This window comes from Besnoitia besnoiti, chromosome VII (assembly GCF_002563875.1).
Source record: "Besnoitia besnoiti strain Bb-Ger1 chromosome VII, whole genome shotgun sequence".
NCBI classification, from domain to species: Eukaryota; Apicomplexa; class Conoidasida; order Eucoccidiorida; family Sarcocystidae; genus Besnoitia; species Besnoitia besnoiti.
The window spans coordinates 2,427,545-2,446,050 of record NC_042362.1 but is presented as its reverse complement, the minus strand read 5'-3'; the positions used below and the strand labels follow the sequence as shown (position 1 = coordinate 2,446,050).

At 61.9% G+C, this 18,506-nt stretch overlaps 1 protein-coding gene across 1 annotated transcript; it reads right to left on the bottom strand.

Annotated features, from left to right (window-relative positions):
* Nucleotides 1-2,912: 2,912 nt before the first annotated feature.
* BESB_079480 (uncharacterized protein) lies at nt 2,913-13,645 on the bottom strand (the record flags this gene model as incomplete). Its single annotated transcript, XM_029366310.1, has 5 exons — nt 2,913-3,207; nt 3,735-6,222; nt 6,707-8,189; nt 8,673-9,245; nt 9,764-13,645. The coding sequence occupies 5 exons, from the start codon at nt 13,643-13,645 to the stop codon at nt 2,913-2,915; spliced, it is 8,721 nt and encodes a 2,906-aa protein (XP_029217741.1).
* Between the last annotated feature and the right edge of the window lie 4,861 nt (nt 13,646-18,506).

Below are 18,506 nucleotides of genomic sequence, written 5' to 3'. Positions count from 1 at the left end.
AGAAGGAGGAGGCGCAGACTCGGCTCAACCAGCACCGGTTCGCAAAGTAGCCTCGCCGCGGGTCACGGCAGCGAGTCTCGTTTCCAGCTGGAGTGTGGCCGCGTGGCGATTTCATGAAAAGCTCGTGAACTCTCGTATTTTCGACGCAAGAAAGGAGGCTTGAAGTCAGCACAAGCCGCGGCCTTGTCACCGGGGCAGTTGAAGGCGGCAAATCCATCTCCGCCACGAACGGGTTCGCCACTGTAGAGTCTTCGAGAACCCGAAAGCAGCTCGATTCAAGGTGCGGCTAGCTGCTCAGGCGTTGCACGAGGCAGAGGCGCGGCGTATGTCGGCCCTCGCTCCCTCTTTAACGTTGCAAATGCATTCCAGTTTTGTGGCAGTATCCTTGTCCTGTCAAGCCTCAGCGGTATGCGGACACAACCTAGTTCTCACGGAGATGTCCGCGAGCTCAGGTAAGAGTGCAGAGGAGCCAAAGGCAGCCTGGCGGAAACAGCTTTTTTTCCCCGGGGGGGTAACTCGAAACCTGCACATCCACACTCCCTGCGCTGCGGTGGCAGACGACACACAACGGACTTGGTTTCGAGGGATCTTACAGGGCGCCAGGCGGTTTCTCCGCCCCGCTTTCTTTCATCATTCCCAATGTAAGGTGCACAGGTGCTCCAGGTCGGTCCTCCACAACTGCAGTATGTAACTGCAGCTTCGTCCACTCTGGTATAGAGTCGCGCAGTCTGTTTGAGGTGACGGTGCCCCCCTCGTTCGCGTCTAGCTTAATTAAGTGCACATTTCTTCAAAGTAGGCTTACTCCTTGCCCTGTGGCGCGGATGAACCGCCTTCAATGCAAACAAGACGCATCTCGGCCTGAGACGGCTTCCCGTTGCTGCGTTAACAGTGTATTCTTGGCCGCTCCCCCGTCTTGCGCGAGTGTTTGCCGCAGCGCATTTTCCTCTGAGTTCCGCAGCAAGCAGGCCTCTTGGGGGGTCTTTTTATCTTTTTCGACCTATGGATATTCTCAAAATACCATCTTTCTTTCGGTGAAGCGAAGGATTACCATCCTTCTTGAGCTGAAGCTACACTGTGTTGCGGCATCGTCCAGCCTCCGCGCTAGTCCTTTGCCAGCTGCACAGGGCCGCCAGCGTGTTTTCTCGAGCATTTGCGAGTGAGAAAACCGAGAAGAAAGCTGCAGAAACGGAAGGCCCCCAAGCTTGTGTGCCATGTGCACTCAGTTTCGTGCTTCAGCACCTCTCACAATTTAGCGGTCGACTCGGTTGCCGAGGGTGTGTGTCCTCCGAGGCGAAAAACCCACCGAATAGCCTAGATCCTGAAATGGTTCAAAGTACAGGCTCGATTCCACGGAATCTTTTCCACACCGGTATTCGAGAAAGAAGGGGAAAAGCGAGGCTTCCGCCACAGGTGCGGCTCGCGATTTCTGAAGTACGGCGGTTCAACGGCGACAACCTCCGCAGCGGAGCGCATCCGAGTGCACAGAAAACGCATTGGAGAAAGAGGGGCGCGTTACTCGCTTGGGCGCTGGGACCAGCATCATCAGTAGCTTCGTTCTCCGCATATCTCTGGATATCTCCTCCGCGAGAAACGGCCGCCGTGCTTGCTTGTCATCTTCGCGCCGGTCGCACCAGGCTGCTGCCCTTTTCCACTGAAAGTCGGTACGGAAGAAGAAAGCAAGTGTGCGTGAAAAGAAAATAGGCCTGTTTAAAAAAAGAGGGCACGCTCAGCGTTCCAACTTTTTTTTTCTGATGGCAGGTTCCTCGCGCCCACCGTTATTCGGTCCCTCCCTTTTTGTTTCACATGGTGCGCCTCTGCAGTTTGAGACTGCATAGATATCATCTAAGGTGTCAGGTGTGTGAGGCCGTTGCCTCTATAAACGTGGAAGCAAGGGCAGCAACTGGCCGTCTAACGGGTGTGATTCTTCGGGGCTTCGCACCAAACAGAAAATGCATAGATTATTCGGGTTCACGGAGGCAGAGGCGACTAAACTGACATGTCGGATTCTCCACTATTTGCATGCTAGGTCAACTCGCCATGCGTGGCGCCCACATCACGCCACTTCGCCGCCTCTCCGGTGGCGCTGCCCCCTGGGCTCATTTCGGTCGTGCAAATGACAGCTTTTGAAAAGAAACAGAAGGCACACAAGCGGTCCTGCTGGGAGCCCTGAAGCCGCCGCGACACGAGAAGACTCTTAACGTGAAGCCTGTGAATCGAGTCGCAAAGCCAGCATGCACTCTTTCCTCTATCACTCGCGCTGCGCACAGTGCCACACTCTTAGTCTCCTAAAAAAATCTTCTTCGACGAGACGCACGCGCTACACGTCCAGCAGGGAGCTCCGCCCTTGTCTCCAGACTACGAAGAAGCACGAAAAAGCGTCCACTCTCCCACAGTATCGACTAAACCCCCCCTTCTCCTCTGCTTCCCCCCCCCTCCCCCCCCCCCGATGCGACAAGAAAAAACGCCATTGCGGCTCAACACAGGAGACCGAAAGAAGGGAAATCTGATTCCTCTGTTTGTCACTCGCGTCTTGCACGTAGAGCTGGGCGGCCCAGAAGTCCTCCATCGCGCGGCCATTGATTCGCCATCTTGTACCCCAACCGACTCTCACTTCGAAGCCTGTTTAGCCGCCCCGTCCCTCCAGGCACCGCTTCACTTCTGCCTTGTCCCCGGGTCCCCGCGCATCTTCCCAGCATATCTCTCGACTTCTCGCTCCGAGCCTCAACACCGCTCAGGCTTCCTGTCTTGCGCAACCCTTGCTTTCTTGTTCTGAGCGCACAAACGGCAGGCCTCTGCACCACGGGCCTCTCCCGCCCCTTCTGCTTCCCTTCGCCTTCTCGCAAGGGTCGTGTAGCGTTTAAGGTTGTAAAATTCAGGATTGAAATGAAATGTCTCACTCCATCCCTCCTTCATCACACACAGGTCTGGCACGTGCTCGCCCTCGCGCCGTGGAGTCGCCGGCCTGTCTCCTCGCCCCGTGCGGCCCCCGACTCGCGCCCTTGGAGGCCCGACGCGTCCGCGGCGAGGGGCGACGCTGACTCGGGGGGCGAGGAGACAGGCCGGCGCGGCTCCCCGCGCTCGCTAGCGTGCGGCTCGCGTGTGACCCAACAGGCAACGACTGTGATGTCATCCATCTTGCCGCCCATGAAGTGCGTCTTGGCTCGCCGCGCGTGCTTCATAAACGGAGTCTTCGCGAGCGGGTTACAGCTGAAGAGACACAGAGGACAGGGCACCGAAGAAATGACCTCCTCTTTGCTACCGCGCCACGCCGAACGACGGGGTTCGCGGTGCTAGAGAGACAACACAAGGGACCCACGCGTCTCAGGCCCGTGGGCGTGCATAGGAGTCCTATAGAACTGCATAGGGGAAACGCTCACGTAGAAACGTCGTGTCGCGCAACCGGCGCCTCTACGTGTGGCGGTAGTTTCTACTCAGCCACTCAGCAAGTGTTGCACGCCCATCTCGCTCCCTTTCCGCCCCCTTCGCCGCCTCCCTGTCGGGTATGCGTCAGCGCCGCCAGCCCCCGGGCCCTGCGCCGCCTCCGTCAGCCTTGCATGCGAACCCGAGCTGCCTCGGGCTCGCCGTCGCATCCGCTCAGCTCTGTCTCGTCTGTCCTCTCCCCGGGTAGGGCGCTGCGTCTCGGCGTCGCAGGGCCTCGCTCGTCGCGCCTTTGGGCCGCGACTTTTCTGCGCGCCATCTCCGACCGCGGCACGTTTTCGCCCCTCGCAACTTACCTTTTGTACGCAGCAGCTTCGGCGATCGCGGCGGCGACAGCCTGGGCGCTGGTCGCCCTGCTGGCGTCGCCGAGGAGCTCGCAGGCCTCGTACGGACTGAGCGCGAGGTTGGCGAGGGAGCAGATCTCGTGGTCAAATAGGTTATCGAAGACGCCGTCTGTGCCGAGAATCAGGAGGTCGCCCTCTTGCGCGCTCACACAGTAAACGCGCGCCATGTCGGGAGTGTCCTGAGGCAGCATGGTAGCACTCCGCAGCACACGTACGAGGGTGCCTTTGCCCTGACCCACGAGGTCCGCGTACTGGCTCGGCGTGGGCAGACAGGACAGCTGAAACGGGCAGTTGAACTGATGCTGCTGCTCTTGGGAGCGATGTGCGCACGTCATGCGGCAGAGGCGCGGCTGCCTTCGCAGCAGCATCAGCGCGCTGTCCCCCAAATTCGCGATTCCCAGACGCCCGCGCAGGCCGTCCAGGCACACGACCAACGCAGTGGAGCTGCCGAAGCTGCGCGTCGCCGCAAAGCCCTTCCGCAGGATCTCCAGCGCCTTCCGCCCCGCCTCGTCTGCCCGCCCGCCGGTGACGCCCACGTCCGACGCGGACGACGGCGGCGAAGAGACAGATGACGCCGACACAGACACCGGCGGCGAAGACGAGAGCGAGGAAGACGAAAAGGAAGAAGAGATAGACGAAGGAGCCGACGAGGAGGGGGACTCCGAAGAAGCAGACGACCGCGAAGAAGGAGGCAGCGACGACGCGGAGGGTGAGGAGGGGGAGGACGGCGTGAGGGGTGAGGGAGAAGAAGACGGCGCAGTGGGTGAGGCGGGAGGCGGAGAGGCAGAGGACGGCGAGCCCGAATCCGAGAGTTCACAAGAGAGATACGAGCTCTCTCGCAGCACCGGTTCACTCCTCACAGTGTCCATGCTGGCTCCGTCCTCTGTCGTGATGAAGAGAGAGAACTCTTCTTCAGACTCCACAGAATGGAACGAAGACGAAGTCGCCCTCCGTCTTGACCGGTACTGGGGACACGTCGGCGGACAGGCATCCTCTTCGGTTTGCCCCGAGCTTTGAGCGGCGCTGTCACGGCTCTCTCTGGCTTTTCGCTGTCTCCTGCCTTCATCTTCTCTGCCGTTGCCATCGGCGGAATGTGCCTCGCCTTCCTCTCCTCTGTCTCGCTTCCCGCCTGCGGATGCGGCCGCGTCTCGTCGCCCGCCGCCCGAGACCTCTGCCTTGGCCTCGTCCTCCTGTCGCGCCTTCTTCTTTCCCGCCTGGCTTCCTCGATCTCGGCTCTGCTCTCTTGCGTCTCCAGCAGCGGCGCTCCGCCCGTCTGCTCCGCGGGTCGGCGCGCCGAAGTCCCGAAACCACGGCTCTGCGAGCGCCGCGCGCCAGCATCCAGTCATCAGCTCTTCGGCGAACATCCGTGGATTCAAGCCGAAGCTCTCCCACTCGCCCACGCCGTCGGCGACCCCCACGCACACTGCGTCACTCGCGGTGCTGAGTGAGCCTGGCTTCCCGCCGCGTGGAGGCGCGGAGAACCGTGACGCGCACGCGGCAAGCGAGGGCGCGCAGGACGCGCACGAAGCCACGGCGGGCAGGCCATGCGGCGGGTCGCCTGCATTCCGCAGAGAGGCATCCCACGGGCTCGAGGCAATGAAGAAGGCGTCTGCGCCTCCGCTCTCCAGTTTCTCCGGGTGAGGCAGCATGTAGGCGCCGCACTGGAGCGCGAGGCGGCGGCTGTCTTTTCGCAGGTTCTCTTCGTCTTCCACGCTGCTGGGGCGACCTCCACTCTCTGCGTCGGCTGCCTCTGCCTCTTCCTCCCCCCGGCGCCGCTCAGCCTCCTCGCTCACGCTCAGGTCTGCTTCGTCTTCGGTCTCGTCCCCGGCGGCTGCCGCTGCCCGCTGCACGCCCTGTCGCCGCTGCTTCTCGCGCTCGGCGTGAATCTGGCTTAGTTCGAAGAGGATGTCGGGCGACTGCAGGAAGTCGAGCACGCGCTGAGGCCAGGCTGCATCGTGAAGAGTCGTCACCCGCCTGATGGTGCCGTCGCTCTGCGCAGCGTCTGCCGCCGCGAGCGAGCCGCTCTCGTAAGCCGACAAGCACCGCAGCAAACCTGCAGACGCGGAGGAAGGCCGCGAAAGCTGCAGCGCGCCCGCCGCGGCACTTGACGCAGAAGTCGAGGCGGCGCGCGCGAGCGGCGGGTGTGGCGCGCGGTCACGGGGGGGGGCAGGCGCTCGCCTGCGGTCGCGGCGCCGCCGTGAGCCGCAGAGACACCCCGCCGCGTCGCCTGCAGAGACTCGTCCTGCTCCAGAGAGGACAGGGGCGACGCAGGCAGCGGCGCAGACGAGCAAGCGGAGGCAGAAGAAAGCGCGGAGGCGCAGAGAGAGGAGAACGAGTGCAAAGTATTCTGCGCAGAAGAGGAGGAGAACGACGAGGAGACGTGCTGCAGCACCGGCCGCACGTGCGGCGGAAGCCCCACCGAACGCGTCGACGAAGGCGCCTGCGGAGAGGAAACGGCAGACGCAGCAAAACAGACGCAAATCGCTGGAAAACGACACACACGCACGAAGCGACAAGGCACACCCCGTGCACCTGCAGATGCCCCCCTTTAGTGACGCGCTTCTTCAGTGCCGCCCCGCTGCCTGCAGCCGAGAGAGACACCAGCAACGGGTGGCGAGCCCTTTGGCCAGAGGTGGGGAGGCGGGGGTCGGCATGCAGTCACAGGCTCGGCAAGCGAGAGACTTGCGCGCCAGCAATCTGAAAAGGTTCCTTCCTGTCTCCTCAGCCTGCGTGCTCGGCTCACGCCCTCAGCGCGGCTCCTGTGGCGTGTTTTCCGCTCGCTGCACCCACGATTTTGCTTTCGCCACGAGCTCTCTACTGCCGCTTGTCGCAACGTGCCGCGTTGGCATCTCGGTGCCTGTTCACGTGAGGCGCACGGGGTGCGCCGGAGGCAGACGACACCTGCATTGCTTCCCGCGTCTTACTGGTCTCTGCGGCCCTTACCACGTTTTCTGTCGCGTTTTTCTGCCGAGTGTGTGTGGCTTCCTGCGCGCCCTCTCGCTCCGGCGCGCCGAGTCTCCGTCGCGCCGCGCCCTGCCGCTCATGCTCGTTTCCATTCTTCACGTCTCCTCTCTCTTCGTTCGGCGCGTCTCGCGGCCTCCCCTCCTGTCTGAGAGACGCCTTTCCCGCGGCGGACGCTTTGTCCTCCGGGACAGCGCCGCCTTCTCCTTCGTGGCTCGCTTCCTGTCTGCGGCGCCCTGCGGCATCTCTCGCTTCGTGTCTGGCTTGGCTTTCAACTTCTTGAAAGGCCGCCGAGGGCCCCGGTCTCCTCTCCCCTCGCTTCGCCCCTGCGCCTCCTTCTCTGCGCCAGGCTGCTGCGCCGGCGTCTGCGCCGCGACGGTCCTCTCCCTCGTGACTTTCGACTCGACGCGACGCAGCTGGAAATCTCGTCGCCGCGCCCCTTCGCCCAGATGCGCCTTCTGTCCTGTAGAGCACTTCGTGACCCCTTGACAGCCGTCCTCTGTCCTCAGCTGCGGCCGCTGCGTCGTCGCTCTTCGCGGGGAGAAGCAGAGGCGCGCTCTGCGGCGGAGACGCCGACCGCGCCGCGGGCGAAGCGAGGCCCGATGAGGAAGTCGCTGAAGGGCGAGAGGAGGGGGAGCGCGAAGAGCTGCGAGGCGAGGAACTTGAATCCCCCGTGTCTTCCGTCAATGAAGCAGACGCCGCGGACGCACCCAACGCGCCAGTGGAAAGCAGCTGCGCGTTCCACCCGCCGCTCAGCGGGTCTCGCGGAAACCCTTGGCGCCGCGTCTCGCCTCCGCTCGGTTCAGCGGAGGACACAGGCGACGGCGGCGTGGCAAGAGACGACGCAGCCATCGAGGCCCCGCGCTCAAACTCGGACGAACTCGAGAGGCGAGTCTTTGCCTCTGGTCCAGTTCGCGAAGCGAGACGCGCCTCGCCTCCTCTTCGCGCGCTCGCGTCTCCTTCGCGCGTTCCAAAGTTGTCTTCTTGCCGCGCGGACTCGTCTGCGTCGATACATGTCGCCGCAGAGGTCGCGTTGCCGCCGTATCCGCGGTCATAGGAGAAGAAGAGGAATCTGTTTCGCTTTTCTGTCCGCCACCAGCTCGTCATCTCCTCACGATCCGCCTCGCGTAGCTCCCTGGCGAAGTTTGGGTAGAAATTCGAAGCGGACAGAGACATTGAAGCCGACAGCGGGACTGCAGGCGAGAAGAAAAATGAGCCCAAACACGTGGAGACGTCCCAGGCGTCTCCGAAGGCCGGAAGCGAAGACGGCGAGCGCGACGGGTTATACCGTGGCGGCTGCAGCCCGTCGCCGACGTCCACCTGTCTCGCGATAGATGAGGAGAAAGACGTCTGTGTGCGGGAGAACGCAGAGGACGCCGAAGTGCTGGGAGTCGGCGCCCGCGAGCGAAACAAAACGACTACGTTGTTCAGGTTTCCGCTCCCGTCCTGAGGAAAGCGCAGCGCGAGACGAATGCTGAGACCTCACACGAACACCGCCGACAGCGTACAGGGCCACGCGGGGAGCTGCAGACGGCGACAGCGCGCCCGCCCAGGCGAGAGGGCTAGACGCGCTGCAGTCGCGCGCGAGTCGAGAGGGGAAGAACGGCTTGGACAAGAAGTCGTGGACAAGCGATGAGGCACGGGCAGACGCGTTGATACCGGCAAAGAGATGAACAGAGAAAACAAAAAGGTACACGCAGCACATGCGCAACGAAGGCGACCCTCCCTCGAGTCAAACGGGCCCTGCGGTCGACGCAGTTCTCGACGACGTGAGTGAGTCGAGTACCCATGCCCAAACGAATGAATGGACTCCTGTCGATGCAGCACATGTGCAGAAATGACTAAAAAAACCTAAATTGCGCACGTCCCATGTGAGGCTCGAGCGCGCGAGGCAGAGGCTTGGTGGCACAGCGTTCGTTTTTCCCTTACGTCTTGCACGGGGAACGCTTTGCTGCATTTCCACTCTCCGTTGACGATGAACTTGAGCTGCAGATGCAGCACCGCTGTGCCGTCGCCGCTCGCGGTCGAGACCCAGACCGCGGCTGTGGGGTCCGACGGGGTTATCGCCTCGGCGTGTGTCTCGTCGCCAGTCTCCGACGACGACGGCTGCAGCTTGTCTCCGTCTGTCTCCTCGCCAGCCCGCGAGAAGGGCGTCCGCCACCGCGTGGTGGCGTCAAACAGAAGCGACGACAGGTGCGAGGAGAAAAACGTTTTCTTCTCTCCAGCTTGGGCATCGGGCGAGAAGCGATTCGCCGGGTCTCTCAGCCCCATAGCCGGCGAATGCTGTCCCTCCGCGGGGCCTCCTCCTTCTGCGCGTGAGACGGTCGCGTGGCTGCTGCTGCGCGCGGAGATGTGGAGCCTCTGCTCACGCGTTTGCTCTGGCGCATGCAGCACGACCGGGGAGAAAACCTGGAGGAGATTCAGCCGGAAACACTTCTCAGCTGAATCCCACGGCAAGGGAACCCTCTCAGACCACGGCGGGCACGAGAAGGCACCGGCGACCTGCGAACGTGCAAACGGTAGAGTCACAGAAGCAGCAATGCAGTCCGCCATCCACTGAAAACCCTTCCGGCAAAAGCATCTCATATGCAGACGAGCTAGCAGAAAGAGAAGAGAGTCTCACAGGCGTCCCACAACCTTCGCCTCGAAGCGAAGGGTGAGAGGCGCCAACGTGCTTCGGCACTCCCCCAACCCCGGACAGGCAAATGTCTTTGAGGCAAAATGTCTTTGAGGAAACCGAGACATGAAGGGGTGCGTGAAATCCTCCAAGTGTCTTCTCGCCTAAAACAAATATCTACAGGACGCGGAAGTCGCAAACCGCCCCTCCGCGAGAGCAAAATGTGAGGTGTCCGGCGGAGAGATTGCAAAACGCGGCGAACCACCAGGGCAGAGCCTCACTCTCTCCTCTGCAGTCTCTCTTCTACCACGATTCTGCAGAGTGAAGGCGCTGGAAGGGAAATCTCCTCACACGCAAGCGTCTTCCACTAGACTGCTTGAATCTGTCTGCAGGTAGATCTCACCTCAACAACCTCGGCGCCGGGCTCAGTCCAGCGGACAACCAGCTCAGGCGTGCGAACTCCTCCGCCGCGTCGGTCTCCGCTTGGGGGGCCCTGCCGCCTCCCCGAGTCGTTCGTCGACCGGCTGTCGAACTTGTCTCCAGCGCCCGCGCCCTCGCCACACGCAACTCCGAGAGGGGTTTGAGAGCGCACACCTCCAGGTCTCCCTGAGAGCACGTCGGCCTCAGCTGCAGCCTCTGCAGGAGCGAACGACGAAACGGGAGGCGAAGACGACGGCGAAGCTCGCCCTTCGAGGCCGTCACGCGATCCGCTGGCAGGCGGCGACGAGCTCGCGGCGAGCGGGCTGGGGGACGACGGACCTAGCCGCGGAAGGTTTGCAGTCTGGCCTTCGCCTATGCTAAGGCCTTTCGCTGATGAACCGAGAGCTCTGGCTGCGTGGAGAGCGGAACATCCACCCTCCCGCGGTTCGCAGGTGTCAAGTGTCTCCTCTTCTCTGTTTCCCCACGAAGGCTTGCCGTTAACGATGCGCAGAGTCGCCACAAGCGGCTCGTCCGCTGCGCGTGAGCTCGCAGCGTACAGCACGCGTCTTCTGTCGCCACTTCTCGGCAGACTGCTGCCTGAGTTCGTCGCCGAAAAGACACACGCTGCCGTCAGCTCTGCTTCTGCCTTCAAATCCGATAGTCTCGCGCCATCCCTTTTGTTGGCGAACTTCACCTCCTGCGGCAAACTCATCTCCCTGTCAGCCTTCTGACTCTCTCCGTATGGCGTCTGTCGCTCTGTCTCTCTCCCAGCCGCGGCCTGCAGCGCCGCTGCGGCTTCGTTGCTCCCCCCGTACCCAGCCTCTCGGCGCTGCCAGGTCGCGCGGGAACCTTCTCTTGACCCCGTTGCGTCGCCATCGCTTTGTTCGGCCTCTCCGTTCTGCGCACGAGCACGATCGCCCAGAGCCTCCTCGCGCGTGTCGCCGCCGTCGACGCCCGCAGCTCCCAGAGCTGTGCCGTTGGTTTTCGACGACCCGCGACGGTTCAGGCCGATGTAAGCTTCTCCCCCCTCCACTTCCCAGAGTGGGCTCCATCTCGTCGGCGCCTTCTGTCCTTCAGCCGTTTCTTGCGCCTGCGAAAAACCTCTCGAATCCCACGTCTTTCCCGGCTCCGCCCCGCCGCCTCGGTGCAATTCTGCGATCGGCTGCCGCACCGTGTCTCCTTCCACTGTTTGACTTCGGCTCCATCCGCCTTTGAGTCCTCTCTCCCTCCGCCCACTGCAGCGCCCACCGTCGCCAGCTGGGGCCTCTCCGCGCCTGTCCCCGCCGCCTGTCTCCGCCAGCTCGCGCGCCGCCCCGGCGACCCACAGGCCTTGCGAGCCCGCCGCGGGGCTCTCCCCAGACGCCGGAAGGGGCCTCTCGGCGGCCGCCTCGCCACCCATCCGATGGCTCCTGACCACCGCCAGGACCCGCGCGGTCTCCTCGTCTCCCGCGAGGGCGAGAAGCGCCGCCTCGGTCTTGCGCACGGCCTTCGCGAGCTCGTCGGCAGGCGCCGGCGGGCAGTTCCTCGCGCGTCGTCGCGCACAGCCCCATGCGGGCGCGGCTGTGCTTGTTCGTGCTAGACGGCACTGAGGAGCAGGACGCGAAGCCGACGACGCCAAACCCCCTGGCAGCCAGGCAGCCTCCGGCGCGGCGGGGGGACACGGCGGCGGCGCACGCGTCAAGGGGAACGACGGAGAGACGGGCGAGGAGGTAGACAAACGCGCACACGCCCCCCCCGGCGACGAGGCCGAAGCCGCGTGGCTGCGGCCGTGTCGCGACCCCGCGGGCGGCGAACACGAGGCGGACCGCGTTCGCTGGGGCTCTGTTTCTCTGTCCCTCGGAGGAGCAAGCAGCGTGCTTTCTTCTTCGCGCCGCTTTTCGTCGAAGTCGAGCGAGGAAATCCACGCGACCTCCGACTCGGCGGCGTAGAAGAGCAACGCTTGCCGCGCCCCTCCCTCCGCGCCCTCGGCGGAAAGAGAAGACCGGGCGGCGATACCCGAACGAGAGGCTGCTGCCGAAGACATAGGCGCTACACCACTTCCCGCTGCGCCCACCTCGTACAGCTTCTGAAGAGGCGCGCGACGAGTCCCGTCCAGTTGGTCGGCGCGTCCGCCGCCGTCTCCTTCGCGTCCTTCTGAAGCAGCCTCGCGCTCCTGACCCTCCCCTCTCTCGGCGCGCGCTGTCTTCTCCTCAGCGGCGGAGCCCGGCTCGCCTTCTTCGCTCGCAGCAGCTGCATCCGCGGCAGTCTGATCAGTGGCGCCAGCCTTGCTGACGCCATCCGCGACCGCGCCAGACGCTCGCTTGCCCCTCTTGCCTTCTCCAGTCTCCACATCCCTTCCGCCGCCCCCCAAGGTCGTGCGGAGTCCGTCTTCCGCGGCGCCTGGCGACAGCGGCGTCAGAGAGGAAGAAGACGAGAAAGAGGAAGAGTACGAATCGGCGGAGGTGGTCATGAGCTGAGATGCGGTCGAAGACGTAATAAAAGGCGTCCTGCGCTCAGGGGCCGTGATCGCAGGCTCCCCCAGAGTGCCGCTTGCCGCGGGGTTGATTTCAGTCTCTGTCTGCTGGCGGCGAGGCGTGCGGCGAGCGTCATCTCCGCGCGACGATCCTGGCGTCTCGGCGACTCGGATTTGACTCTGGAAGGCGCGGCCTTCTGTTTGGGCGTGGAGTCTGTAGAGGAAGCGAAGCATCGAGAGCGCGTGACGCACCATGCGCTCTTGCTCTTCGCTCTTTTCCCGCGACGCCGAGGCATTCGCGTCCGCACGCGCCGCCGCGCGGTAGCAAAATCGAGTGAAAGATCGGTAAAAGTGTCTCTTGCTTTCTCGCTGCGCCTCTCGGGGTCTCTCCCTCTCAAAGGCGCTGTGCGGGGCAGCCTGCCCGCCCCTCTCTTTCGCGCCTGCGTTTTCGGCTCCCGGAAGGCTCGCTTCAGCGTCTTCTTCCGCCGAACTTGCATCTTCTTGGTGCGCGTCGAGTGGCGGCGACGTAGGCGAATCCTCCGCCTCGCCGCCTTCCGCGTCCTCGGTTTCTTCTGTCTTGTCTTCTGCGTCGCTCGCGGAGGGAGGGAGGCTTCGCTCTGCGCTTGAGGCGAGCGACGAGCGCGATGAGCGGCGCGACCGCGAGACGAGACACAGCGAAGACGTGCAACCGTGGGTGTCGCAGAGCGATGGAAACGTCGAGAGAGACGCCACGCTGCCCGCGTCAGGCTCCTTCTCTTCTCCCTTCGTCCCCCCGCTCGCCGCGCCTGACGTGAGAGCCCAAGGGTCATCCTTGACTTCGTCATCGGTGTCTGCTTCACATCCTTCGTGGCTTTTGAGAGATTCGCCCCGGGGGGCAGCCCAGCAGGCGTCGGTCTCCAGAAGCGCTTCTCCGCTCTGCGAGGCGCCGTCGCCCGAGCAGACGCGCAAGGGATGAGCTGCTTTCTTCTCAATGGGACCCTCGACATTGTCTCCCCCGGTGTCGCTGCGGCGCGACTCTCTTGCGTGGTCTGCGCCAGTCACGAGCACACGGCGGGGAGCCGGTCGAGGGGCTCGGTGCGGCAGCTTTCCTCTCTCGTGTCTCGTTTTTTTCTCGTATTCGCTGCGCGGAACTCTCTGCCTCTGCTGTATCGTCTTCCGCTCCCTCTTTGCGCGCTCAGCCTCGTGGGTCTCCGACCCCCGGGGGTTGCCAATAAACCCGTCCCCCGCCTCGACGGGCGAAGGCGCCGTCGGCAGGAAGGGAAGAATCAAACCCGACAGCGTCCTCGCGAGACGCAGCGGAGAAGGCGAAAAAGGCTGCACGTACGGGGATGCAGACCCGCGAGTCTTTACGTCTCCCGCAGGCGCGCTGATCGCCGCCTCCAGCGCCGCACACCTCGCGCTCTCAGACTGCATTTTTGAGTTTTCGCGTCAGCCAGCGAGCCGCACTTCAGATCTCGACTGCGCCTCTCCGCTGCAGATCTCCCCGCGACTTCGGAAAGGCCGGGGGATACGCGCGAGACAGAAGTGCGCCTGTCTGACGGCCCCTGAGAAAATAACGGCGCCCCGGTGAAGAATGACGCCACGCTGGGGAGGCGCGAGAGCGAAGGCAGCAGCCGTGAGGGAGAGAGGCGCGGAAGTACACGCCTTCTAAACACACACGGGGAGGCGCCCACGAGAGCGCCGGACGTCTTCTGTTTTAATGTGTATTGTTGAGTGCCGAGATACGGCCCTGAACGAGTCAGCGAGGACGAAGATCTCGCTCCCTAAGCACTTGGGGAGAAAAGCCAATCCACGCGTGTTTCATTGGGATAAATCGTGGCGTGCACGCTAAGCCTGAAAGCGAGAGTTTTCTTCACGGTCTCACGGAATGACAATTCGAACGACACTCGCCTCAGCAGAATCACATTTTGGTGCATACACTCTCCGACACCATCTGTTGAGACGAACAGGCTTCAAAGCAACGACGGGGAAAAACTCCCCAAGTTGGAGACAGGCGACAGTCGTGAAGGACGGCGGAGGGCGTCGGCCGTTTTCCACTAGGAACACAAATGATACAGCCCACGACTCTCTGCGGCCGTTGGGGCGTAGAGGCAGTCGTCTCAGCTCCTTCCTGTTGGAGCTGAAGCAGGATCAAGTCTTTCCTATGTTACAGGCGGACAGGTCGCGACGCGGAACTTGCTCATTCGCATGCGGACTTTGAAGCAAAGTGGATAACGGAGAGCGCATTTCCCAACTTCACCACTATAAGCCGTCGCCCGCGCCGTTCCCGGCTGAGGAATCGCATGGCGCCTCGAGAAGAAACAGACGATGAACAGGAGTAGAGGGCGGGCATCATTTTGCTCGTTCGGTGTGCGGAACTCAACGTGAAGTCTTCGCGAAGGACGGAGGACGCCGAGGGGATGACCCTGTCGTGTCTAGCGCATACGCTGAGTCGCCACGCGCAGCTGCTTCCCTGCGCGCACCCGAGACGAAATTGAGCTGTCTATTTGAGGCCGTCCTGTGTCGTTCGCTCCAGTCGATCACGGAAGTGCGCGCGGAGGGAATCTTTCGGGGCTATCGGAATCCACGCGTGGTTTCCAGAAAGCAACGCTACTCCTCGCCCGGCGCCTTCGTAGTCCGATGCTGGGGACCCGCCTGCGAGTCCTGTTAAAGACGCAACACCTAAATCCTAGATCTGTGGACACACTGGAGACAGATCTGCCTGCAAGTCCTCCGATCGCTTCCGGTTGACGCGAAAGGAAGCCTCACGCTGTAGTAGCTGGCGCGGTGCGCCACACGCAGGAAAGCATCTTTCGCGTTGTGCTGTCGCTCGAGACGCCTGACGCACGGGAACGAAAACACACTTCAATTTTGAGAAGGTTAACTTCAACACATTGCGAAACGGGTAGGGCTGCCGCGCGCGGGCACATGTGCAACGGCCGCTGTTCTTCTCGACTCAAAGAATCTCGCGTTGACACATCGAGGCAAGGGACGCTGGGCAACAGAAAAACAAGTTGCGAGTGACCCCACCCGTCCAGAGGATGCTTTAGAGCAGGCAAAAAGCAAAGAGACGCAGCAGCGCCGCGCCAGTGTACGCAGACTTCCTCTACGTCAAAAAACCGGCGGGCGGGTGCGCCGAGACGAGACCGCGCCTTTTGGGCAGGAAGAAGGACGATGAAATGCCATGGCTAACCGGCGCGAGTCCAACCGACGTGGCTCCTCCGCGCGCACACGGCCGGGTCGGTCATATTCCTCGGGAAAATCTACGGGCGACCGCTTTCAGGCGAAGCTAGACGCCACAGAAAACGGCAAAAAGGCATTTTGCGGGGTACATGCACCTGCGAACAAGGGCGGAATTGAGGTTGGCGGGTGTTGTCAAAGAGAGATGGTGCGGCGCGGCGCCCGCCGAAACGAGCGCAGACCGAATCCCTTAGCTTTTTCAAAGCATGTGTGTGCTTTCCACACGAACAGAGCTGGCACCTGATTGTCAAAACGGGCGTTTTCTCAACTGTCTCGCCAAAACCCTTCTTCCGATACGGTTTCAAGTGAGCCACGCGCAGAAGGTCTCCTCATCGAGGGGCGGTTCAAGCCGCGATTTTCGAGGTCATGCAGTGCTCAACTGCAGCGCGGCGCAGGCTCGCAAGTCCGCAGGCGAACTCGCAGCCCTACTCATCTCTTCAAGCGAGGAAATCGCGGAGTTGTGCACTCGTCTGGGATTCGCACACCTGCACTGCCTTCAGTTTCGCTTTGTTGTTGTTGTTTAGACAGCTGTTTCACAGGCATCCAAATAAGCGGTAGCCGTCCCTCAGGCACGGCTCCGTGCAAAAACGGCACGCTGTGCAGGGAGGGGGGCAGCTGCAACGGGCACACACGGCAAACGGTGGCACGTGGAGTGCCTGACTTCCACATCTGTTTCTCTCAGCAACGCCTTGCTCTCTCGGCGGCGGAGGGAAAGTTAGTGGCTCCCTACCGCGAAGACGTGTGTGGCTGGTTGGGACCGATCTTGGCAGGCAGGCTCGAAAGTTGGCGATATCCTTTTCTCACTGCCACAAGGAGCGATTGAGATACAGTTCCTCGCTTCGCCGCACCTCGGGAAGTCAGTCGCAGAAACCCGTATGTCTCATCCTGGCGGCGCTGTGTCCTTCACTGGAGGCTTCACTCCGCAGAGGAATGCGAACCCGGTGACCCGCGGGTCACTGCCGAAAAATTCCCGTCATCCTCCGCTCGCGAACGAGAAAGTCACAGCAGCGACGACCACAGTTCCCCGCACTCGCAATGATGCCTGCATTGTTCCGATAATTTGGACAGCAGCTCTCTTCCGGCCGTGTTTGTGCGAGGCAGAAGGCAAGTGTCTACAACTAGTCAGTGTCTAGAGGGGAACAAGCCCCCTCCGTAGGGTCTGCAGAAGCGCAAAACCTTGCGCACGCTGGCGTGAAATGCGGACGCAGCAGGACTGAAGGGTTGCCAAGAACGAATGTAGGCATATCGCACGAGTCAAGTCAATGGCGGCTTTTTCACGCAAGCCCCCTCGCACGGCAGGCCGTGCGGCAAGCCGCACGGCCTCAGGTAGTCAAGCTCAGGCGAAGCTGTAACGGTTGTAGACACTAACACGCTCACGGAACAAAATCGCAGAGTGCGCCTTGATTCCACGTCGGATGTTTTGCCTGCAAAACCAACGGGAGAGAGAAGCCCCACTCGTCTAGTCTTGACCCTCGCATAAGCCGCGTGTAACGTGAAACGAACAGCAGCGCGTTTTTTGAATATCGAAGACTTACAGCGGCGCGCATGTGCAAGCGGCTGTCTCAGAGCAAATCCAAGTGGTGCACGGCTTTCACGCATTACGTGGTTCCCCCATCTTTCACGGAAGACCGGTTTGATGTGGCGCCGCTTGGGCTCGCGCCTGGAAGGCTGGGATCTCTCTAACGAGTGCGATCCGTAGGCCCGCGGACAGGCACAAGGTCAGACGAATTTTCAAAATCGTTCATGGCGTTCTTCACTCATGGCATGGTGCTTTTTTCTGCGCTGCTGAGGAGTAGGCAAACGTCACCCCTCATAGTGGACCGCCCATCGCAGCGGTCTCGCCGCTGGGCTTTCCAAGCTGGGAGCCGTATGCAGGCACGAAATGGCAGAGGGACACTATCCCGTGAGAAACGATCGACGAAGAGATTCACTGGAGGTTTCTGTGCGATTGGCGTAGAGCTCTCTCGCCGGGCTGACCTTAGGCTTTCTTGACTCAGAAAGCGAAAGTCACGCGCGCATGTCGCTGCCACATCGTTGTGCGACCCCACACGTTTGCTCCACATTCTCTATAGAGGCTCGGAGAGATGCATAAGAACTGCAGAGACGGGAAGGCAAGTCCTCGCTCCTTACCGTGATGTCTTGGTGCGGATATCACGAAGAGCGAAGCGCAACAGTCGCTGTCAGTGTGAGAGAAATGGTCGCGAGCTATCGCCACGCGTTAAGTCGTCCTGCGAGCAAGCTTCGCCGCTGTAATCGAGCAGACTGGATGGCTCCGGAACTGCGCGTGAGACGTGAATATCGCCAACGAGGAACTGGAAATCGTCGGGTGGTGGGCTAGCATCTATCCAGGATGCAGGATTCACGAAAAGCACAGCCTGCGCCGTTGGACAGAGAGAGCCCGCCGCGGCAACGATGGCGACGGCGGGCGAGTCGCACACAAGCGCTCGTCCGGGAAACAGGCACCGGTTTTAGAGACTCTCCGCGTGAAAAGCCGTGTGTACCTCCTTCTCTGCAACGCCTTCTCTTTGAGTAAGACACTAATAGCCTACGCTGGGTGTGCGTTAGAGTCTTCATCACTCTTCCAAGGTGACGCGGCACGCGGTTCTCGTGTCTCGCGGCGTGTCTCGATACGCACACTGCATGCGAGCGGTTGTCGTGGAGCGGCCTTCGTTGGCATGCATTCCGGAACGTTCTTTGTGGCAAATAGTCTCCATTTTCGTCCAGCTGTGGAGTTCTAGACAGGAGGAGACCTCGCAAATCCCTTTTGAGGTCTATCGGAATGTCGTCCTCGTAGTCGCGACTCTGTGGTACGATCTCCGTAGTGCTACGCGGGAGTCTCGCCAACGAAACGTCGCTCGCAGAGTGGTCTCACTCGCCAACCAGACTGTCTTGGGGGTCTCCGTTCTTCCTGATCGTCATTTCTGCGTGCTGTGATGCTTCTTGGTTGCCTCTTTTTGTGAGGACGCCAAGCCTTGCCTCGGCCTCTCCATCACCAGTGTGGCGGAGAGCCGTGGCGCCTTCGATGGGCACTGGAGGCGTCTTTTTCAGTCCCGGA